Below are 25,213 nucleotides of genomic sequence, written 5' to 3'. Positions count from 1 at the left end.
CAGTGCCAGCTCTGTGGACAGAGCAGTGCCGAGTGTCTCCTAAGGCTATTTGCAAGTCAGCAATATGGTCCTTCCTGGACACCTTCATTATACCGTATTAGGTAAACCCGGCTCCCGACAGAAAAATTTGGAAAATTCATTGTGCATACTTATGCTACCGACCATTACAACATTTTTCTTGCACCCTCCTGTATGGTGAGTTCGTTCCCATTGTATGCTGCCTTGATGCTCCAGAAAATTGTATAATTACCTTTCTGTAATTTTCCTTTCCTGGTGCATCTTCATGGCAGCATACAGATTCCCACCAAACTGGTAAGAGTTACAGAGAATGCAGTGAGCTGGGTCTGTCTTTGATTTATAGTTAACTAGTCCTATCAGGTTGTGGGGGTGGAGCCACAACCCATTGTATGCTGCCATGAAGATGCACCAGGAAAGGAAAATTACGGAAAGGTAAGTATACAATTTTCCATTTTCTATTTAATGTAATCCTGTTATGAGGAAGAAATGCTGCTGCTGATGACCTCTATCTATATATATTCATTGACTGGCTTCTTCTGAGCAGTTGAGAGGAGCTGAACCCAGAGGTCCAGGGAAGCTGACTAAGACACTGGAGACCCTGGGACTGCAGTATCATGAGTACAGGGACTTGTGTCAAGAGGCCTGACCTGAGGGGGGCCACCCCTGCTTGTAGGACGGTCAGTGAATGGGTGTTAGTGGAAAAAAAGAGAGGAGATACTAGGGAGAGTGCCCTGAAGTCAACTAATTGTTCACCAAGTCATCTTAATCTACCAAAAAGAAAAAAGGGGCTTGTTCACTGAACTGACTGGCAGTTCGTGAGACACCCAATTTGGGACTTTACAATGTACATGTTTGCACCTATTTTATTTTATTCCTAATTCAATAAATATGTTTTTATACAATTGAGTCTTATCTGTCTGTGCCAACCCTATTCACCTTAAAAGTCCCAAATTGGGTGTTTTTGGTCTCAATATATGAGGGATGTGGTGTTAATGGTTGGCCATGGTACCCCGCTGCACACCATCTAAAACTTTTTGTATCATCTTAATCTACATTCATCCAAAGTGGCGGGATGAATCAACAACCTGGCTGTTCCACACCTATAGAGAAGCAGAGAAGATAGGAGTCCTCAATCTCTGTGAATAGTTAAAGTTGGAGTATCCCCCTAATTCCTTCTCCTATCCCCATTTTACAATAAACTTCAAAAACAATCAAATACCCCTGGATTGATTATTGGAGTGTGAGTCAAGGGAAATTAAGGACCTGTCTTTACTTATGGGTGAGTGCTGGTAACCAGGGGGGAACCTACAGAGTGACTATCAAGCAGTTCCTACGGGGGCAGTGCTACATTCCTATTAATGGCACATAGACTGGTAAGGGACAAAGGACCCTATACTAGTCCATTAAGCAGTTCAGAATGTCCAGTGTAGCTCAGTAACCTGTGGCAAAAAGTTCCTCGCCATGAACTTGCCAAGTTTACTAAGTAATGGGGTTTAGGCAAATCATTTTGTAAATTTACTTAACATTTTTGTGTTTCTAACACCAATCAAATTTTCACTTTTTTGTCATTTCACAATGAAGTGGTGAAAAAAAAATAAAGTGCTAGGAAAAATAACTATATACAATCTTTATAGGCTTCATAAAATGTTATACTTAAAATCTTTAAAAAGTTTAATAGAACATCATATTAACACAAAACAAAACCTTCTACTAATGATTTTTTTTTAACTGTCCATTTGTGAGGCAGTGATCCTTTAAGTAGCTTCAGTTTGTTCCGATCAATGTTCTTTCCTTTAAGGTTTCAGTACAATGCATTCTTGCAGTTTCCCTCAAACAATACAAGATATTCACACAATGACTTATTGTTTTATCATAATCATCAAAAGACATTTGCGCAGACATGCTGTAAAAATTAGATTTTGACTAAATGGAACATAACGTCAGTGAATATAATAATAGATGCATTTATCATCTAATATTCTAACACATGAGCAAGATGCTGTCAAATTATGATTAGATTTATTAAAATTAGAGAAAAAGGAAGCACTGCTCATGTTCATGCTCTACTGTCAAACGTCAATTGCAACTTCATAAACTAGAGAACTTAACTTAAAGTAGTATTAAACCTAAAAAACAAAAATGTAATGTATACTTACCAATTCTCAGATGTGATGGTTGTATTAGTTTTGTTTTTTAATGCTTCTTTTGTTAATATTTTAAAACTTTGTTTAACAGACCAAGCTGTGCAGCAAAAGTGGCATTCAGAATGTTGAGACAAACCATTTACAACTGACAGGGGTGTTTACAATTGTCAACTTTTATTAAATAATGTAAAATCTTTATCCCAAAAGTAAAAAAACAAAAACTGTAGCTGCTCTGGTCACCCCTTGAAGCTTTGTTGGCTGGTCTTGGGAGGTCTGGGTGTGCAGAAAATTTGAGGATGTTCATGTTATATGTCTGTAATTTATATTTGAATGCAGAAGGGGAAATTAGATAGATATTCTGTACCTAAAAAGTCCCATGTTGGGTTATTGTTGTGGTCTAATTATTTTTGTAATAGAATTTAAAATTCAGCAGGACCTCACTCTAGTTTCTCAATTTTACCCATTCTTTTAATCCTGTGATAAAGGCAATAGCGTATTAAAAAAAAAAACACTATTACAATTATATAAGAATATGTATGGTCTGTTGACATGATTCTTAAAACTCCCTTTATTTTTCATTTTTATTTTTATTTGTTTTTCAAATATTGAAAAAGTACAGGTATAAGAAGAATTCAAACATCTGCAAGGCAGTGGTGGGATTCGGCCTGTTCACACCGGTTTGTTTGAAGCTGTTACTAACATTTTACAAGTACGCTGAACCAGTGCAAGCCGGAGATTGTGCCGGTCCAATTCTCCTATAAAAAGGCTGCAGCACTCCGCTCTCCCTGTCCTGCACGAGCCGGGTATAAGTTCTACATTACAGGCAGACAATGCTTCCTGGCTGGCACGGACGTTTTCCCCCTTAGGAAGCTGGCTGGGCTGAGACTCAGCTACCTATTGGCTGAGGAGGTAGCAGGAGGCGGGCCGCACCGCCTTTCCTTGCCTCTCAGCCAATGGGTGCATTGCCCATTACTTCCAGCAGGCTTCCTCTGAAGTGGCATGGAGCTGCTCTGCAACTGCAAACGGAGGTGAGTAAGGAGAAGTGTGTTATGCTCCAACATGTTTAAAAACTGCTAGAAGTGCCTTCCTTCCTCCCTCCCTGCCTCTTTCTTTCTCTCTCCATCCACCCCTCTTTCTTTCCCTCTCTCTCTCCCTCCATCACTCTTTCTTTCCCTCTCTTTCTTTCCCTTTCTCTCCCTCCATCCCCCTTTCTTTCCCTCTCTCTCTCTCCCCTTCCTCCCTCTTTCTTCCCCCTCTCTCTCTCCCTCCCTCCATTCATATTTCTTCCCCCCCCTCTCTCCCTCCCCCCCTCTCTCTCTCCCTCTTCCTTTCCCTCTCTCTCTCTCCCTCCCTTCACCCCTCTTTCTTTCCCTCTCTCTCTCTCTCTTCCTCCCTTCACCCCTCTTTCTTTCTCTCTCTATCTCTCTCCCTCCAGCCCTCTTTCTTTCCTCCTCTCTCTCTCCTTCCATCCCTATTACTTTTGTTCTTTCTCTATACCTCTTTCTCTTATACTCTCTTCCTCCCTCCCTCTCTTTTTTTTCTTACTCTCTCTCTCTCCATACATGGGAAGGGGGAGGTTGCTGTGTCCACCACCACTCACTGATGTACTAACTCCCTGCTTTAATTTAACCAGTTCTGGCCTGGAAGATTTTTCCCATTCATGACCAGGCCATTTTTTGCGATTCGGCACTATGTTAATTTAACTGACAATTGCGCAGTCGTGCGACACAGTACCCAAATAAAATTGATGTCCTTTTTTTCTCACAAATAGAGCTTTCTATTGGTGGTATTTGATCACCTGTGAGATTTTTATTTTTTGCACTATAAACAAAAAAAGAGCGACAATTCTGGAAAAAAAACCTAATATTTTTCACTTTCTGCTATATTTCTGTGAAATTCTCAAAATTGGAAAGTAAGGCCTTCATCCCCAGATACGAACTATCCAGTTTACCTGAAAAAGATAAGAGTCAACTGCAAGCAGCAATGCAAAAGAAGTCCTTATACTGGTGACCCCAGTTTGAGGAAAAGTGGACGAGAGGACCACCCAACAGCTAAATAATAGCAAAAAGCGTTTAAGATCCAGGTTGCCAAAAGGTAACAGGGATCATATCCCTCTGGTAAGCTTACATTCTGGCTATACCTGCACTGCACGAGTGAATAGGAGATACCCACCACCACTGTTCCCCTGCATGGTCGTGAATATTTCACCGGGAGAATATTGGACTTTTTTTGCACTGATTATTGAGTGATCAATTGAAGTTGCACAGAGCACTAAGCACCTTTATTGATTGATGTGTTTCACATATAAATTATACTTATTTGAATACAATTGTTTAAATGAATTGTCACAGAGCACTTTAATTTATGAATATGTTTGGTATTATACATGCACTTTATTTATTATTTAATCAATGGGATTGGTTGCATTTTAAGAGGATATTTATGTCACTGTAGCACTTTAAATAATGTATGCACATTTATGTATGGCAAGATATGCGCTGCTAATTGAAGCTTAGCTTCAAGATATTCATACAGTACCTTTCCATTTGCGATTGTGAGGTAGCTGCAGTCTTGTTTACCCCCATACACAATAATATTAATTTATTTTTAATCACATTGACACGAGTATTTATAGCACTTGCCTTCACTTTAACTATTCACTAATTTTAATGGTACCTTGCTTGCCTGTACCTAGTTTGTTATTATTATTAGTTCCTTATATTTTTGGGTGTATTAATAAAACATCAAAACAAAATAGTGCAGCGCTAATCACAGAAAAATAATAATAAATATAAAAAAAAGAAAAAGAAAGTCCATATATGAGGAATTGAATCCAGGTGGGAATAATAGATGACACCAAAGTTCCCAAGAGAAAGTCACACACAGGTAGAAAGGTAACTGGTGATTTCAAAGGAGGGATGTACACCTGATGTGATAAGGTAATCCCCTTACCAGATCCAAATGACCACTAGGTTATAGGTGGTCAAAAAACATCAGAGCAACGTCAGAGTGAGATAGTGTGCATAATGACCCACGCTGGCTGTGGGTTGATGGATGTTTTGTATGTTTGATGTAATTGTTTTGCATTTTGGCCCTCAAAAGTGGATTTTTGTGTATCACTGTCCAGTGTGACCATGTGTCTCTTGTCTGTAAGCATCAGCTAACCCTTCTCTTTTGATTGTTACTTACAAATCTCACATGCTAGACAACACTAATGTTGATCTAGTTTTGTTTTTATAAAAATTAAGCTTCCTGCTAACCCTAACCAGAAATGTATGTGTGTGTGAATTTGGTGTGGTGTAGTTATTGCGCTGGCTTTTATTTTGTCAAATTTTATATCTTGTCTGTTTTGTTTGTTTAATCCTGCACTTAAACTTTTGATAGGGGTAGGGTGGTGATAGTTGTTATACTCTAAAATGTTTGACATGGTTAGTGCTCACTTTATTTTTTGTCCCTGCTGTATACTATGTAATGTAAGGTGCCCAATTTAATTGTTTATTTTAGATTGTAAGCTCTTTAGAGCAGGGCCCTTCTAACCATATTGTACAGTGCTGTGAAAAATGTTGCAACATTAAATGCCAGTCAATTTTTTGGGCAAACTAACTGAATGAACAAAATAGTATTCCTATTGCCCAAATAAAAAGAATTGGTTTTGAATTATTTGGTTTTTTTTTGTTGAGGTTTACTAAAATATTTTAGAAGTTGAATGTCTTGTTAACACCCCTTCCAGGCGCTATTAAATCTACTTTGCTACAAAATAGTTTTATTCTGCACACAAGCAAGTCATTAAACAGAGAAACAAAACTAAAAGAGCAAGCTTTTACAGCTCCAATGCTGATTTTCAGGTTCAAATGATTTTTGCTATGGCCTAGGTCAACTATTGAACATGTCAAATTAAGTTTTTATTTTGTCTAATCATCAGTTGCCCACCCCATAAACACAATTTTTTAAAAATTATAATTTAGCGAAATAAGCATATCGAACACATGTGAAAAGATGTTAGAAAATGTGAATTTATTGCAATCGTGCATACCTTTTCGCAATGGCACACAACTGGTTGCCCGGGCCGGCTTCTGACCTGGAAATGCATCCTCATGTGTGGTAGGACGTTCGGACACACTTGCAAGTGTTAGTGCTGCTCAGAGATGTCAGCAAGTTAACATGGTAAGATCACTTTTTTTTATCATGAGGAGATGTTGCTGATTTGCAAGGTAAGTGTGGAAGATTTCTTGGTGTTCCCAGGGATTAGAGGGATGTAGTGTTGGAATTTTCTGTTTGGTGATCCTCAGAAAACAGGTCAATTCCTGATTCTATGCACATTAGACGTCCTGCATTTGTACATGTTCCTGTAAATACAGTGTGGAATGTGTGTATGCATTTTAGCAAGTGCTCCACAAACTGTTGGCTAAAATCAAATCCTGTATAGTCATGATGAACTCTACGCATGTGTAACTTAGCTAGCAATTTTAACCACCCCATACATACCTGTCTTGTTTTTAGTTGCCTCATCCTGGTGATGTTCACATGTCACCCAATTAAAGGTTCACCATTCACAGAAAATGCCACAGATGAGTCGTCTCTGGTCACATTTTAACAGTTTTCCCTGACAGCTGAGTGTTTCTGCATGTGCCTCACTTAAAAGCTAAGTTCACTTTTCATTTTGCTAAAGTCCAGCTCCTCTATGTAACAATATACCATTAACCTCCCTGGTGGTTATGCCGAGTGTGGCTCGGGGTTAATTTTCAGTACCAAAAGTGGTAGCCCCGAGTCACACTCAGGATTACCCTGTAGTGATACTTACCTTGTCCCTGCGATCCCCCGATGTTCTCCCACTGTGTCCTCCGGCCGATGTGGGCATCCATCTTCCTGGTTCCCTTCACTGCGAGCGCCGTGACACAGGGGGGCGGGAGTTTAAAAAATAAAAATAAAACATGTCACGTACACTTTGTAATACATTGTAATCTGTCAGGATTACATTACTGTGTGAAACCATTTCACCTCAGTTTTGACCCTAGTGATTTTGTCCAGTGCCCTGCCTGCACTTTTACTGTTCTTTCTGGCTGGAAACTTGAGAACGTCCATGGCGTCCAAAAAGCATTCCTTTAGGTCAAAAGCGGTTTAAAACCAGTCAGAAAACAGCGATAGTGAATTGGAATTACTTGAAGAATTGAGCGATAGTGATTTGTGGGGAAATTAGTCATCAGACACTGCGACTGAGCTCAGTAATGTGCCAACTTGGTGTTCTATTGACTGTGGTACAGATCAGGCAGCACCCCCAAGATTCCCATTTACTGGAGCACCTGGTATGAAAGTAGATGTCGAACACGACAACCCCTTGGCATACTTACAATTATTTCTGACCGATGAGGTTATTGAAAAATAGTTACTGAGACAAACCGGTACAAAGAGCAACAACTAGCTACTCTGCATCAGAAGTTTTCAAGAAGCAAAAAGTGGGAACCAGTGACCAAAGAGGACATTTGGAAGTTTCTGGACCTAATATTAATTCAGGGAGTGGTGGGGGTAACCCCTGCAGAAGTGGTATTAGACAACTAATACATTACTTGCCACTCCATTCTTTGGCACGGTCATGTAAGAGTACAGATTTTCCCTGCTCATGAAATATTTACACTTCGAAAACAACAAAGAATTTGATGAAACTTCTCATTCTGCACCAAAACTAAAGAAAATTTGGGAAGTATCTTAAATGATTCTAATGAATTTCCAACAGAGCTATGTGCCAGAAAGAGATATCAGCATAGATGAAAGGCTAATGACCTACAATGGAAGACTCAGCTCGGTACAATGCATTGCATCAAAGAGGGCACAATTTGGCGTAAAATTCTACATGCTATCACATTGTCAACTGGCTACATTTGGAATTCAGTCATATACACTGGAAAAGGAACAAAATTCAATCCAAAATACAGCAACTATGGAATGGCAACATCTTCCATTCTGTCACTCATTGAGCCATTGCTAAATCAGGGCTATTGCATAACAGCCGACAACTTTTATACATCTCCTGAACTTTATGAGGTTTCTTCTGCAAAACAAAACAGATGCCTATAGAACCGTTAGGGCTAACTGGCGGGACATGCCGCCAACGTTTGGCAATAAGAAGCTGAAGACTGGAAAAATGGTTGCCTGGCAGAAAGGCAAAATGATGACACTGTGATGGCATGACAAGATAGAGGTTTGCCTAATGAGTACTGTTCACAATACCTCCACTCTTAGGCACGAAAGGTAGGAAAGAAATTGTGAAACCACATGTAGTGATAGACTACAACGCCATGGGAGGTGTCAACAAAGCCGACCAAGCAATGACATTCTACCCAGCAGTGAGGAAACTGCAAAAGATGTACTACAAGAAGATTTTCAGACATCTTTTTGAACATTGCTTGTGGAATGCCTACATTCTGCTCTAAAAGTTAACAATGTGAAAAGCCTGCGATTCATTCTGAATTCATTTGGAAAGTTGCCGAATGTATCTTTGTGAAGCATCAAACCCCATCAATTACTGTGTATAGAGCTGGATGTCGTGCTAGTGGCGCTGTCAACCCGGAACTCCTGACTGGTCGTTACTTCATGGACTACATCCCACCAACCGAGAAAAAGCCAGCATCTTCAAGGATGTTCATGGTTTGTTGCTCGAAGCAAGAGGACAGTGGAAGGAAAATCAGAAAGGAAACCCGGTTCTATTGTCCCGTTTGTGACGTCGGACTTTGTGCAATCCCATGTTTCAAAATTTTTCATACCGGGGATGTTTACTAAACCAATATGCAGTGTCTAGTATTACAGTGATAAGTAATATTGCACACTTGTTTGGACAAATTTCAATGTTTTTGGTTTGATTACACTATTGAATAAAATGTATTATATTATGATTTATGATTTCTTTTTTCAAACTTTATCATACCCTGGATGTCTACTAGACTCTTGTTTGGACAGATTTAGGTGAGTTATTCCTAAGAATTGCAGGCCTACAATATAAAACAACAAATTTCCATGCAAAACAATGTACCGCTTTGACTTTGAAAATAGTGACATAATCAGACCGCCAGGGAGGTTAATGTACCTCTGTTGCAAAATACACAATTTCTTTTACTGTGCTTTTGCTATATTTCCTTTGAACGCTTCATCTCTTGCTTGTATGTAGATATTAGACATAGAAGTCAGTAATGCTGGCCATACACTATACGAAAACTAGTTCAAACTCATTTTCGAAAAACCAATACTCGACTGTGAAAGCAGATGATCGTGCCATCATGTAATGACAGATAAATCGTTCAATGGACATAAATGAATCCTTTTTTTGGTAATTTTTTCACATATACCCAGTGCAAACAGTTTGAACGAGAAACACATTAACCTTTCAATTTATTTGGCAAAAAATTTCCAAACTTGTCCTTCATTTTTTTGGCTCAAAAACGTCACAAACCATTACCGATTTGTGCCCATTAACTGGCCGAAAAAGGAACGAACTGTCCAGATTTTACGTATAGTGTATGGCCACCATAAGACACAGGAATTAATCAGCTGACCTCATTAACACACACCTGTAGCTGCGTTCCCTCCTTCCAGCAGATCCCATCCACCCCAGGTAGGTGCACCATTTTTTAATACAATTAATCAGTGATCACTGGTCTCACTAAAAAAAAAAAAAAAAATTATTTTGTCTTAAATTCATCGTGCATAGGTCTGCTTATTTGGAGAGTGCAGGAAATGAGAGATCAGATATCTGCCTATATGAATAGCGCTGTAGTATTGAAAACAGGAGAAGCATGTCCTGGGTTCTGTTAAGCTCAGCATACACTATACAATCTGATTGTACAATCTCCTTTAAAGTGTCCATTCACACTGGTATGACTTGTCAGGCGACTTGGTCAGCCTGACAAGTCATTCACCATCGCTCCCACTGTGTAGTACGGGAAGGGTTCTAATAGGAGCGACACAAGTCGCTCTGACTTAGAAAAAGGGTCCTGTACTACTTGGTGGCGACCTGGAGGCGACTTGCATTGACTTCCATTATGTGAAGTCCGTGCAAGTCGTGCCGAATTCGCGCTGCACGGGACTTCACAGGTCGCCCCCTAAGTCAGAGCGACCTAACGTGAACGGGGTCTTAGATCTGCCATCAATTATGTAGTGCAAGGGCCTACCTGACTGCATACAGAGTGATCGAATAGCTGGTGTGTCCTCCCATTATATAGTTTTGGTAAATCTAAAGGAGATTGTACAGAGCTTGTACAATGATATTGTATCGTATATGGCCACCTTTACCCACCTAACATGAACTAGTTGCTAACTACTTCTAATCCTTGTTTGCTTTGCAACAACATTTTCAAAATACAAATCAACTTCAGTAACATTTAGAAAGTTAGGGGTAACTCTTAGTTGTGTCCAGGGAACTCTATGTAGCTTTGTGGAGTGGAGTGGAGTTGTGCTGCCTGCCATGAGTGGGTGTAACAACACGAATTTGATCATAAAAAAAACAGTGTGGGGGTCCCCCCAATCCAAACTAGGCTCTTAGGTCTCTATTATATGATAAAGAATTGTTAATGTCTAAATATAATTTTATTAGAATGTTGACTTCTAGTTATACATGTTAATGCTTTTATCATGGTACTACCATATATATTCTAGGTATAAATCTGATCAACACAGTGGCTTAATGGTTAGCACTCTGATCTAGCAACATTCAGGTCATGGGTTCAAATGCTACTTATCACATCCCTAACGTTTCAATGGCCAATGGATAGGTGTGTAGGCGAAAGCATATTTGCCATCAGTGTGATACAATTTATCTCTTGCTGATGGCACTTGTGCGTTTGCCAAAGCACATATGCATTTGCCATTGCAATTCCAGGGAGGTGGGATTTGAACTCATGACCTAAGTGCTGTTAGCTAAGAGTGCTAAAGATTAACCACTTAAGCCCCGGAAGATTTGGCTGCTCAAAGACCAGGCCCTATTTTGCGATTCGGCACTGCGTGACTTTAACGGACAACTGCGCGGTCATGCGACGCTGTACCCAAACAAAAGTGACGTCCTTTTTTCCCACAAATAGAGCTTTCTTTTTTCTTTTGCGCTATAAACAAAAAAAAAGAGCGACAATTTTGAAAAAATAACAATATTTTTCACACTTTTTTATATGAAATTCTCAAAAAAAATATGTAAAAATCTAAATTTATGTGGCAAGTACAATTAGACTTGCATAATAATTTAGAATGATTAAAGAATAAACCTAGATAATTAGAACTCTAAAGTCTCCTAAAAAATAAATGCAACAGGAAAAAAAAAACAACAGATATGTAACTGTAAATGATAAATACATGTAACCTCATGGAATGGCAGATATTACTCTGTAAGAGCCTGTTCACACTGAGGCGATCCGACTTCGGGGGGCGACCTGTGAAGTTGCGTCGTTCGGGGGCCGACTTCGGTGCGACTTGCAGGGACTTCACATAATGGAAGTCTATGCAAGTCGCTCCCAGGTCGCCCCAAAGTAGTACAGGACCCTTTTTCCAAGTCAGAGCGACTTGTGTCACTCCTATTAGAACGGGTCCTGTACTACTCAATAGACCGCGACTTACCGCGACTTGTCAGCCTGACAAGTCGCGCTAGTCTGAATGGTCTGTAATAATCAGAAAAGCATTCGTTAGTAAAAGAAAACAAACTATGCAAAATAATTGTAATACAAATAAATAGCCACACACAAGGTAGAGCACACTCCATATTTATTGGCATATATGTACACACATGATCATAGCTAAATACCGCATATAGGAAACTCATTGACAATTGCCAGTTCTGGAACCGTGACTCTGCCGATTCGGAATTTAGAATTCACTAATGCATATTCGCCTATTCGTACACCTACTTTTCTGTTCACCTAGTTGAGGTCTCAGTTGTTTTAATTGGGAGTAAATAAATGTAGAAGGACTATTTATTCTCCGTATTCTTAGTAAATTAGGCTGCATGTACCTACTAATACCTTTGGAAAAATCAATAAAATATATGTGAAAGAAAAACGGGTCATGTCCTTTTTTTTGTAATTTTTTTTGATCTGCAATAAGAAAAATGTAAAAACCCATAAGGTCTCATCCATGCACGAAGGGCTTGATAGGGCAAAAATACATTAAACAGTCAAAATGTTTTAGATTGGTTCATGTGTAGTAGGCAGATTGGTACAGTCAGGTCCATAAACATTGGGACATCGACACAATTCAGATCTTTTTGGCTCTATACACCACCACAATGGATTTGAAATTAAACAAACACAATGTACTTTAACTGCACACTTTCAGCTTTAATTTGAGGGTATTTACATCCAAATCAGGTAAAAGGTGTAGGAATTACAACAGTTTGTATATGTGCCTCCCACTTTTTAAGGGACCAAAAGTAATGGGACAATTGGCTGCTCAGCTGTTCCATGGCCAGGTGTGTGTTATTCCCTCATTATCCCATTTACAAGGAGCAGAAAAAAGGTCCAGAGTTCATTTCAAGTGTGCTATTTGCATTTGGAATCTGTTGCTGTCAACTCTCAATATGAGATCCAAAGAGCTGTCACTATCAGTGAAGCAAGCCATCATTAGGCTGAAAAAACAAAACAAACCCATCAGAGATATAGCAAAAATATTAGGTGTGGCCAAATCAACTGTTTGGAACATCTTTAAAAAGAAAGAATGCAGCGGTGAGCTCAGCAACAACAAAAGACCCAGGAAGACCTTGGAAAACAACTGTGGTGGATGACCGAAGAATTTTTTCCCTGGTGAAGAAAACACCCTTCACAACAGCTGGCCAGATCAAGAACACGAATTCTGAAGTGTTTCGGGCAATATTATCTGCTCATATTCAGCCAAATGCTTTCAGAACTCTATGGATGGCGCTTCACAGTGCAAATGGACAATGACCCGAAGCATACTGCGAAAGCAACCAAAGAGTTTAAGGGAAAGAAGTGCAATGTTATGCAATGGCAAAGTCAATCACCTGATCTGAATCCGATTGAGCATGCATTTCACTTGCTGAAGACAAAACTGAAGGGAAAATGCCCCAAGAACAAGCAGGAACTGAAGACAGTTGCAGTAGAGGCCTGGCAGAGCATCACCAGGGATGAAACCCAGCGTCTGGTGATGTCTATGCATTCCAGACTTCAGGCTGTAATTGACTGCAAAGGATTTGCAACCAAGTATTAACCACTTTACCACTGGAGCATTTTGCTGTCTTACGTCTGGGCTACTTTTTGCGATTCGGCGCTGTGCGACTTTAACTGACAATTGCGCGGTCATGCGACGCCGTACCCAAACGAAATTTACGTCCTTTTTTTCCCACAAACAGAGCTTTCTTTTGGTGGTGTTTGATCACCTGTGCGATTTTTACTTTTTGCGCTATAAACAAAAAAAGAGCGTTTATTTTGAAAAAATAACAATATTTTTCACATTTTTTTATATGAAATTCCCCCCAAAAAAGATGTAAAAACCAATTTTTTTTTTAATTTTTGGCCAATTTGTTTTCTGCTACCCATGTTTGGTAAATAAAATCGCAATAAGCGTATTTTGATTGGTTTGCGCAAAAGTTATTGCGTTTACTAACTAAGGGAAAGATTTATGTCATTTTTGGTGTTTTTTTTTAAACGCGTAATGGCGGCGATCTGCGATTTTTTTTGCGGGACTGCGACATTGTGGCGGACAGATCGGACCCTTGACTGACATTTTTGACACTTTTGGGGGTACCAGTGACATTACTACAGTAATCAGTGCTATAAATATGCACTGTTACTGTAAAAATGACACTGGCAGGGAAGGGGTTAATTTTATTGGAGAGGGAGGGGTTAATGTATGCCTGGTGCTTACTAACGTGCGCGGGGGGAGGTGACTGAGTGAGCCAGGGACAGATCGGATGTTCAGCTATGCTGAACACTCCGATCTGTCACTCCTTGTCACTTAGGAGATCCGCCTGCTCTGTTTACACAGGCGGGCGGATCTCCAAACTGGATTCCCCGACGATCGGGGCAGAGCAGCGGCAATCGCCGCCGCTCCTCCCCTGGCCCGACTCCCGCTGTGAATGAAAACAGCGGGAGCGCGCCTCCGGCGGCGCGCGAGCGCCGCCTACAGGGGAGGAGTCTAGCGACGTAGGTCTACGTCGCTAGACGATAACGAGCCACTGTGCCGCAGTAGCAGCACAGTGGCTAGTGCTAAAGTGGTTAAAAAGTGAAAGTTTGATTTATCATTGTTAATCTGTCCCATTACTTTTGGTCCCTTCAAAAGTGGGAGGCACATATACAAAACTGTTGTAATTCCTACACCGTTCACCTGATTTGGATGTAAATACTCTCAAGTTAAAGCTGAAAGTCTGCAGTTAAAGCACATCTTGTTTGTTTCATTTCAAATCCATTGTGGTGGTGTATAGAGCCAAAAAGATTAGAATTGTGTTGATGTCCCAATATTTATGGACCTGACTGTATATATGATTAAACACAACAGTCTATCCAGTTGTCATCCCATGAAAGGCGGTGCCTCACATTTAGAAGACCAAGAAGGGAAAGGTAGGGTGATACAAGTCAGCAGGAGATTGCTACTGAATGAATGCTGGAGGGCTAGCATCTCCATCATGGGGCTGGGGTAGTGACGGTGGCAGTCTTAGATGCTGCCACCAGAATGTGACGATTACACTCTCAACCTCACTCTGTGCAGAGATATTTAGGAGGTCATTTAACCACAGTTAACCCTTTGCATACACAATGGGTAGCAGCCACCATGTGTTTTAAAGGAAAAACACTCTGTTCAAATCACCTTTAGGAAATGCAGTGACCCTTATTGCTCCACCAAACAAGAATGTACTACAGTTTAAAATATGGTAACTTTCTTCAGAGGCAAGGAATTTTTATTTAGGAGTAGAGCATTTAGAGATTCAGCTTAAAGTGTAAGTTCACCTTTACAGCAAATCTGTAAAGGTGACCTAACACCAGACCCCCCCCACCCCCCCGGTCCCTGCTGTAGTTACCTCCAGTGATCCCGAGCTGTCAAGGCTCCAGCAAGCCACCCAATGGTCTGGGGCTTAGAAACCCTCACTGCTTTCTCTCCTCTCCATACAGAGCTGCAAGAACGGACTAGACGGATTGCAATTGGCAGCACCATTCATTTGATGGTGCTGACCAATTAGAATCCATCTTTTCTGTACTTTCAGCGCTGTACAGAGAAGAGAGAAAGCAGTGGAGGTTTCAAATCCCCAGACCATTGGGCAGCTTACGGTAGCCTTGACAGCGTCAGCTCAGGATCGCAGTAGGACAAGTACAGTGGGGACTGGGGTGGGCAGGGTGTCTGGGGGTTATAAAATTATTTAATAATACAGCAATTTTAAAATATCGATTCAATGAACAAGGCCCTCTGTTAGAAGTTCCAGGGCCGTTGATTTTGTCCCTTGTTTGAAGTAACCCCCAGAAGCTGAGCTACAGTATATTACAGCACCAAACTTCATGAAGAGGTGGTGCTGCAGTGGAAATCTAAATCTAGTTCTGAAAGTAGGAAGAGATAGAGGATCTTTATAGGTTGCAATACAGAATAGACACACTCAAGAAATGTCCATTTTATGAATTAGACAATCAAAACCTTGTCAGGGTAGTCTTTTTTGAACTCCAGAATTTCACAACGATTATCTTAGAGGGGGGGATTGTCACACAGTTTAGCAGTAGAAAGTCACATTTTCTTCCAGTAATCAATTTAATTTGGTCTGAGTTGATTTTGTTTCTAAGTGTTGATTGTCTTTTTCCCGGAAGGCTTTTAGAAACTTCTCAAGCATTCTTCTTTCTGTCATTTGAAAAGAAATTTCATGTAAGTCGCTCAAAAAAAGCAATTTTCTTTTCAGAGAAATCATGGTATACAGAAGAATGATAAAGACATCCATTACCTTCATTAGGGACACTCTTTAGATAGCACGCCAGCTCTGTGGGATCCAGTGAAGCTACAAGACCAGAAAGGTCAACATACTCTTTTCCGAAATGTCTCTGATATGTGGTCAACTGAGTTCTGTTTTGTTGGTTTCGGATATGAGCATATGTCACGGCAGGAACTGAAATGTCAAGGGAAATTAAATAGGACAGGTTTAAAAATTTGAGCTACGCCTGTATAAATCATCTTGGGTATAATTATTGTGCAGATGATACCATTAAACAAAAGGTCGTATACAGTGGAGACCACACACCGAGCTGATTGAAGGACTAGAATTATTCAATGTTTCATATTCAATACCTGAAAAGTCAGTCATAATTCACTGACTGGCTTTCAGGAAACATTTACCCCTCCCCTGCAAGCAACATGTGGGACAGAATGGCTTCCAGCTGTCCAAATCAGCATGCCATACGTACGTTGCTTGCACTCCAGTGACTCTGAACTTATAGCAAAACTGTTAAGACCCCGCTGAAAAGAGGAATAGCTGTGATCAGCAGCTGAAAAGCCACTAATCGCAGCCTGGAATGTGTCCTCACCCCCCCCCCCCCCGCTCCTGTTCTATCTCCCTCCCCCTCCCCCCACAAGCCACTCATACTTTCTACTGCTCTAATTCTCCACCTCTACAGCACCTATCCCCCAGTGCCTCCTGCAGCACTGTCTGCTTCTGTTCCTCTCCCCACTGCTGGCTGTCACCTGCTATAGGGAGCCAGAGGGGGATTGGATTGTAAGAATGGATCCCCCCACCACTCCCATCCTCCCCCCTCCCCACCCATCTTAGATTCCCTTCCTGTAGCACAGATTCCATTAAACCCCATCCCTCACAGCCCTGCTTCTCTTCTTCTCCCTCCTGCCGGCTGTCATCTGTTGTCAGGGCACAGAGGAGATTGGTTTCAGGATGAAGAGCAAGGAGTTTGTAAGCATATCATTTTTACCAACCCCTTTCATTCCTAAATGATTCAAGTGAGTGATCGGTACTGCAGAGAAAGGGATTGAGGAATCTGTGTCCTCAATCACTTTCTTTGTCTCAAAAGTAACTCCAAGTTACAAGCTGACCTCAATGCACTGTTCAATTGGGCAACTATGTGGTGGCATATGGGGTTTGATGTTGATAAATGTAAAGGTATGTACTTGGGGGCTAAAAATACGCATGCATCATACATACCAAGGGGAGTACAACTGGGGGAATCAATGGTGGAGAAGGATCTAGGTGTTTGGTAGATCATTAGCTTAATAATGGCATGCAAGGCCAAGCTGCTGTATGCAAAGTAAGCAAAATCGCTTCTTCTATTAAAAGAGGTATCATTTCTTCCCTGTACAAATCATTAGTAAGACCTCATCTGGAATATGCAGTTCAGTTTTGGGCACCAGTTCACAATAGGATATAAGGGAACTAGAGAAAGTGCAGAGAAGAGCAACCAAACTGATGAGACATGCAGGAGCTGAGCTATGAAACTATACATAATTAAAGGTATTTTTATTTATTTATTTTTTTGCGAGAAAACCTTAAAAGCTTGTATTTATTGTGCAAAGTGTATTTTTTTTTTTTTTCGTTTACAAACTTTTTATTCAGGTTAAAAAGGTGGTACAAGTAAATGCAACATAGTAAAAGTAATATATTGTAAAATAACAAGAGATCTAGTGCATTTACGAAGGTTGATAATATTTTTGCTCCATTCTTCTATAGAGAAATTTATGTTACATTCTGTTTCCCATTTTATTATGTAAGGAAGTTTTTCCTGAGAGTTTGTATTTACGAGATTACAATAGATCACTGATATTAATCCTTTCCCCTAGGATTTTTTTAAACAAATATTTTCACATAATGTAGGCGGTTCCATAGCTACTATTTTAAAAGGAGTATTGTTAAAGTGTCTGATTTGTAGAAATTTACAGTGTTCATTATGCGGGATATGAGGTTTTGTTTGAATTGAGGTGAAAGTAGTGAAGCTGGAGTTAATGATGAATTTATATAGAAAAGTAAAGTTGTTATTTATCCACCAGGAAAAGTTATCTGTTCTGCACATTCCCGGAGAAAATTTTGGGTCCCCTAAGAATGATGGTTGGGGTGGTGTTCCTGAGGTTAACCTATATTTTGTTTTATATAATCTCCAGAGTTGCAGAGATTGGAATACCAGTTGTTTTTTCTTTGAGGCAATTCTAAAAGCCCAGAGAGTGAGAATGGAATAATCGAGTCTCTTTAAAATTTGACTCAGCGAACTCTTGAGTTAGGAATATACCATTGAGCGATTTTTGAAAATCGTGAGGCTAGGTAATAAAACCAAAAATCAGGAAGGCAGAATCCTCCTTTATGTTGTGATAGATATATATAGTACCATTTTGGAGAAGCGAGAATGAGAGTCCGACCACACAAATTTATTAATTTCTTTCTGAAATGTGGTTATATATATTTTGTTTATCCCAATGAGAAGCGCTCTATATTTTATTTAAAATTATTTTGTGAGGATAGTCATTTTAATGGTCATAATATGAGATATGATAGGATTTCCAAAGCCTAAGCATTCTTCTTAATTTGAGTAAAAGTGGGATATAGTTTTTGGAGAATAAAGATTTAAGACTTGGGGTGAGACGAATCCCTAAATATGGAATAGATTCCATAGACCATATAAAAGTAAAATAGTTTTTAAGCGCACTAAATTGTGAAGTTGGTATATTTATTGGCATTCCAACAGATTTTGAGATGTTAACGAGAGAGATGAAAATTGTTTTAAAGTTTAAGTAAGTTTGGAAAAGAAATAATGGGTTAGGTAAGGAATAATAACAAATCATCATCATACATGCTGAATTTATATGTATTATTAGATGAAGTGTATCCTCCAATTTTTTGGGTGTGATAAAATGGCTATGGCTAAAGCTTCTATAGCTAGTGCGAATAAAAGGGGAGACAAAGGGCAACCCTGCCTTGTTCCTCTACCAATTTTGAAAAACTGAGTTGCAACTTGGTAGTCAAATACTTGTTTGTGGGTTGTTCCTGAAATGCGTGGAGAAACTCCCCATGAAATCCATACTTTTGTAAGGCTCGGTTCACATTAGTGCGATGGCAGACATCGCATGTGATTCGGAGCGCACTGCTCTGCAAATCACATGCGATGTGTGCGCGATGCAAATACAGCCATACAGATAGTATGGCTGAATTTGCATCTGATTTGGCACAAACACGCACAGGACCCTTTTTTGGGTCCGCACCAGAATCAGATCGCATGGTGGTTCACACTTATGCAATCCAATTCATGTCCGAAAGCACTGCGATACGTAAACTAATCTGGGGTGTCGTTAACTTTGAATTTACACTCCCAGCGATTCTCATATGGCAGTGTGAACTGTCTGCGCTGGGAATGCGATGCGGGAACCCGCAGTAGATATGCATAAGTGTGAACCGGGACTAAGACTATATTTAGATATTTCCATGGGACACTTTAAATGCCTTATTAATATCAAAACTCAAGAGAAGGACTGCTTGAGCATTTAGATTTGCATCCTGAATTATGTTGGTCACTAATCGGATGTTATTTGTAATTTGACGTCCAGGAATAAAGCCTGATTGAAATGGGGATATAAACTATCGACCAATCTCAGTAATTAACAATGACCTTAACATTTTTAGCAGATTATTAGCAAATAGACTTCCCTCACTTATAAAGGTATTTTTAAATGCAGTGTAAGTACCTACATTTGGCCTTGGTCTTGCAGTCTACTGCACAGTCTGTACAGCAGAGTCAGAGAGGGAAGGAAAAGGCAGCACAATTGGCGTGCTGCACACAGCATGCTGATAGAAGGGATCAGGATGAGAAAGAGAAGAGCTCATCACCATGCTGCTACTCCATTCACTGCCCAGTGACAGTGTGGGGGTCCTGTAAGTGAAACAGCAGCAGAGAAAGATCAGGTCCCCTCCCCTGTTAGACATAGCTGTGCTGTGTGGTAAATGTGTAACTCCATCTAGTGGCCATAATTCAGTATTTTTCTGAAATACCATAATAAACAAATTTAAAAAAACACATTATGGCAACTGGATACAGCTGGAGATCATAGGGGATAATCTATTATAAACAATGCAGTGACATTTTACTGTGAATGTGCGAAAGCTGAAGGTATCTGCACATTGTTTTTTTATATAAAGACCTCTTTATTCCCCAAGAGGCAGGCAGCACCATTCCCTCCACATTACCCAGCTTTGAGTGGATTTGCCCATTAAACTTATTAGGGGCAGATTGTAATGATGACATTCCTAAGCTTGTGCTTTGGCGTTGCACCATGCCGGACACTTAGCTTCCCTCTTTGGCATGTGACAAAGACTAGGAAAGTACTCTGCATTGCACATGCTGCAGGCAGTGTTACATAAAAATGATTAAAGGTAAAGGAGTTTGGTTGCAGAAAATACATTAGAGGTGTAAAAAATGTGCTTAGCAAATTGCCCAGTTAAAGTACATTTGTTCTGTGCGAATGTGGCAAAGAAAATGAATGGTATATACTGCATTTGGCCACTAGATGACACTAGGTAGCATAGAAATTCCTATAATACTTATCGCCATCTAGTATCCAAATACAGCACTTTCCATTTGATATCAATGGAAACATTCATCCAACACAGGAAATAACCTAATAACAATGTTTGTTCTTTCCTTATTTGCACAGAATGATTGTAAATGTGCCTTCACTGAGCATATTGCATTGCACTTTTTTTTTCATATAAAAACACTCCATAAGGTCTCTTCTACCAAAAAAACTGTGCATGCCATAAATTATTTTTTTCAGGTTAAAGTTTTGTTTACTTAAATATGGATACCACCTTAGTGAAGCTGTATGGGATAAAATACACAGTGAGGTCGATTTACTAAAGACAGATAGACTGTGCAACTTGCAAAGTGCAGCTGCACTCTGGAAGTGCAGTTGCTGCAGAGCTTAGTAAATGAGCAAAAATTCTGCTGATTTCTCATGTGCAAACAAAAATGTGGTTTCTTTTATTTTCCATACACGCATTTGGGTATTATTTGCAAAGTGTGAAGCTTTACCTCACTTACTAAGCTCTACACAGTGGTTCTCAACCCACTAACGGGCCAGATTTGAAGTATTACCTTGGGGAGATGCAGACTAGAATACTGCATTCACTGAGCAGTAAATGATATTCCCTGTGATGTATTTCAGTTATCCACTTCAGCTCCGGAAGGTTTTACCCCCTTAATGACCAGGCCATTTTTTTTAATATGGCACTGCGTTACTTTAACTGACAATTGTGTGGTTGTGCGACGCTGTACCCAAATAAAATGCCTTTTTTCCCCACAAATAGAGATTTCTTTTGGTGGTATTTGATCCCCTGGTTTTTATTTTTTGTGATATAAACAATTTTGAAGAAAAAAATTTTTTTTTTTTTTTACCTTCTGCTATAAAACACATTTTGTTCTAATTTTAGGCCAATATATGTTCTGCTACATATTTTTGGTAAAAACAAAATCCTAGTTTATAGGGTTGGTTTGCGCAAAAGTTATCATGCCTACAAACTAGGGGGTAGATTTATGACATTTTTATTTATGTAATTTCTTTTCCTAGTAATGGTGGTGATCAGCGATTTTTAGCGGAACTGCGACATTGCGGCGAACAGATCGGACACCTGACTGTGACTAACACTTTTGAGGGAACCAGTGACATTACTACAGTAATCAGTGCTAAACATATGCATTGCTACTGTACTAATTACACTGACAGGGAAGGGGTTAACACCAGGGCCGATCAAAGGGTTAAGTGTGTCCCTAGGGGGTGCTTTCTAACTGTGTGGGGGATAGACTCACTAGATGAACACAGACACCTGTGTTCCTAAATAGCAGAAACACAAGATCCCTGTGTCCATCTCTGACACAACGGCAGTCTGCCTTGTTTACATCGGCAGACAGGAGTTCTGCCTCTCTGGGGAGAGATCACGGGTGGCCGGCAGATATCATGTGGCCAGACCCGCTGATTGGCTCCCCCTGCAGCCAATCAGCGCGTGCCCCCCGCTGGCTATTGCGCGAAATGACGTACAGGTACGTCGTTTTGCGCAATAGAGCCAACCTGCCACAGTATATGTACTGCAGTCGGTCGGCAAGTTGTTAACTTGCAAATCCGGCCTGTTAGTGGGTCTTGAGGACAGGGGCTGAGAACCACTGCTCTGGAGCAACTGCACTTGCAGAGTGCAGTCTATTTACCTTTAGTAAATCAACCCCTTTGTGTGTTTAGCCATCATTTACATTTTAAGCCTCATCAACAATACATTTTAAAGGGCTAGCTTCCCCTATTTACAGAAATACCATGGTACATGTTACTGAATATGATCCAGATGGAACTCACTAGCTCCCTTTGCTGCGAGGTGTTTGGTTGAGTAACATCCGTATTTGTGAGTAACGTCGTCCAGTTCTGGAGCACGAGGCTGAACTTGATAATGGAACCGTGACTCAGTGGCTAGAGGCTTCGGGATTTCCTTTCTCCAGTCCGGTGGAGCATCTATAGCATATTTCATTTGATAACCTGCATGTGATATTAGACATTTAAATGAATATGTAGATTATTATCACCAATTCAAGACAGTTACAACACATATAATAAAAAAAAAAAACAAACAGCAAACATATGAGTTTTTTTAATAAAATGAATTGCATTCTGAATACATAGCTTTGATGCATCAGCATGTCTCTTCTGTCCTGAATGTCTTCATGAATGGTAAAGCTGAACTCCAGCCCTACCTTCAGTCTTGCACTATTGTACCTCTGAAATTGTTTTTCTGCACCCCGTGAGCTTCATTGGAAGTGGCTGCAAGTTAGTTAGAGCCCTCCTAATTTTTTAGCTCTAACCCTTCCTCCCCAGCTTGAACCCCCTGGCCCACCCATTTAATTTCTTTCAGTTATGTTGGCTCAGCTTCAACATGAGGCAGTTACTTAAGCCTCGTACACACGCAACGATTATCGGCCGACCGATCGGCCGTATTTTGTCCAGTGTTGTTGTGTTGGTTGAAATGTGCTCTAGACTGCACACGAATTTTCTCGGCCAACAACCAACTTCAGAAGTGATGTCATGTGATGGTTTACTTTCCGTGTGTTTTTTCTTCTCTGAGCATGCCCAGTCTTGCTCATCTGATTTTTGTCTGCCGAAATCTGTACTGACTGACGGAAAATCGGCCGTTCTGTTGACGGCCAACAAAAATTTTATAGCATGCACACTAGATTTTGTTCGGCCGAAAAGTCGGAGTCGGTTGTCGGAAGCATCATACTAACAAGCCGAAAATCGGCCGATTGGACGTTGGCCGAAAATTCACGGCCAACAATCGTTGCGTGTGTACGAGGCATTAGTGTAATGCCTAGGAATTCCCACAACTCCAGACTGACATCCACTCACCAATGCATTTTGATATCTGCATAACTCCTCCTAAGAACCAACCCACTGCCTGCAACAGGGCTGAGTGACCCTGCTGAGGTAGGGTGCTGTGATGATTACTGGAAGCCATATACAGCACCCTACTGGCCCCTTCCACCAGCCATGTTCTTCCAGCATTGCATAGAGAAACGCAGAGACCCAGTGATGATATCACTGGGTTTAAAATAAAGTATGGAAAAAAAGGAAAGGTTTTGTTTAACCATTTTATCAGCATGCTGATAAGCAGGCAAATGAGGAATCAGGGAAGGAAAAAAAAAGTTATTTAAACTTTAGCTTTTAGTACCAGAAAACACAAAGAAAAACCTTACTTATAACACAGCAACTATAACATTTGATATCATTCAAGTCATTCCTTTAAATTCTGACATATAAAAAAAGACACAGGCTCCAATGTAAACTCGAATGAGTACTACCCAAGTCACAAGGCATATCATTCATTAAAGAGATTTTTGGCAACTCAATTTGCCAAGCACTCACTAAAAACTTTATTTAGAACATCTATCAGTTTGAAGAGACAGATCTGTTTCAAGATTTCTTTCACATGTATACATATAAAATATATAGATCAGTTATAGTATTGCTTTGTTTTCTGACCTGGGGATAGCTGGTAATATGCAAACTACAAGCCCAATTCCAAGAACGTTAGTACAGAAAAATCAGAAATCCCTCTTTGGTTTGGGTCCTTTTGTCCAAACTATGGCCCTCCAGCTGTTCAGGAACTACAATTCCAATGAGGCATTGTAAATCTCTGACATTCACAGACCTAACTAGGCATGACGGGAATTGTAGTTCCTGAACAGCTGGAGGGCCATAGTTTGGACATAGCTGTTAGGCAATACTAAAACTGTGTTGCAAAAATATATTAACTTTATGTAGCACCCTCATGTGTGCTAAAAGTACAGTAGGTAAACCATATCCTGACTCATGCTGTAAATTTGTGAGTCTATAATTGGGTCAGGGTTTTTAGAGTTCAGAGCTGGATGACACATCTCAGCAGCTCTCTGGTGCCTCCCCCTGTTTCCAGAGAATTGGAGAACATTCTGGAAGATAGTGGGCAGAAGCTAGGAGGGGCTGCTCAGCATATTTAGAGGTCTCTGGCCAATCCCTGGGAGTGGGCCTGGCAGGGAGCCTGTAAATATGGATTAGCCATGCGAGCAGGGGTGTTGGGTGGAACATGGACATACAGTGTTGAGACTGTCGTGGCCCTGAGGGGAACCCCCTAGTCTGGGGGAAGGGGGTGTCCTGCCTTGGGCCAGGGCTTGGGTGCTGGAAGGATCCTGTCAAAGACACAAGGGAGGAAGCTTTCCTGAAGGCACGGGAGCAAGAGAGGGCAGAGTGAGTAATTCAACAAAGGGGGGAGACTGCAACATGTAGCCAGTCTCCCTTGAAGACAGCGGTGGCCTTAAGTCTTCAACCTTTCCCCTGAGAGATCTCCAGAGTGTCAGCTGGGTGGGTTGGTGAAGAGTCATTCGGGCAGACTGGTGTAGAGAGGCAGTCAGGATGGCTGGTGAAAGAGGCAGCTGCAGCCAAGTAGGCTAGCATTGCCTGAAGAAGTGGAGCTGGGACCAGCAGCCACAAGGGAGGCAGAAGGAAAGATCACACAGTGTTTCACTCCATATGTGCTGCTTTTAAGGGACTGTAAGGAGTCTGTCAGTTCCAGCAATGAACCAGCAGAATCTATGTAAGGTAGA

At 40.6% G+C, this 25,213-nt stretch overlaps 1 protein-coding gene across 1 annotated transcript in view; it reads right to left on the bottom strand.

The window, feature by feature from the left end:
- Positions 1-15,647: 15,647 nt before the first annotated feature.
- The window catches only part of TEX26 (testis expressed 26), a 90,906-nt gene continuing 81,340 nt past the window's right edge, over positions 15,648-25,213 (bottom strand). Inside the window, exons 6-8 of the mRNA XM_082244869.1 lie at positions 22,443-22,619; positions 16,066-16,227; positions 15,648-15,965 (exon numbers count right to left, since the gene is read on the bottom strand). Of these exons, the coding sequence (XP_082100995.1) occupies positions 15,874-15,965; positions 16,066-16,227; positions 22,443-22,619 (431 nt within the window). The 3' untranslated portion in view covers positions 15,648-15,873. The remainder of the gene's footprint in view (positions 15,966-16,065; positions 16,228-22,442; positions 22,620-25,213) is intronic.

This window comes from Pelophylax lessonae, assembly GCF_965119305.1.
Source record: "Pelophylax lessonae genome assembly, chromosome: 2".
NCBI classification, from domain to species: Eukaryota; Metazoa; Chordata; class Amphibia; order Anura; family Ranidae; genus Pelophylax; species Pelophylax lessonae.
Note: the sequence above shows the minus strand (reverse complement) of the source record. Positions and strands in the feature narration are given on the sequence as shown.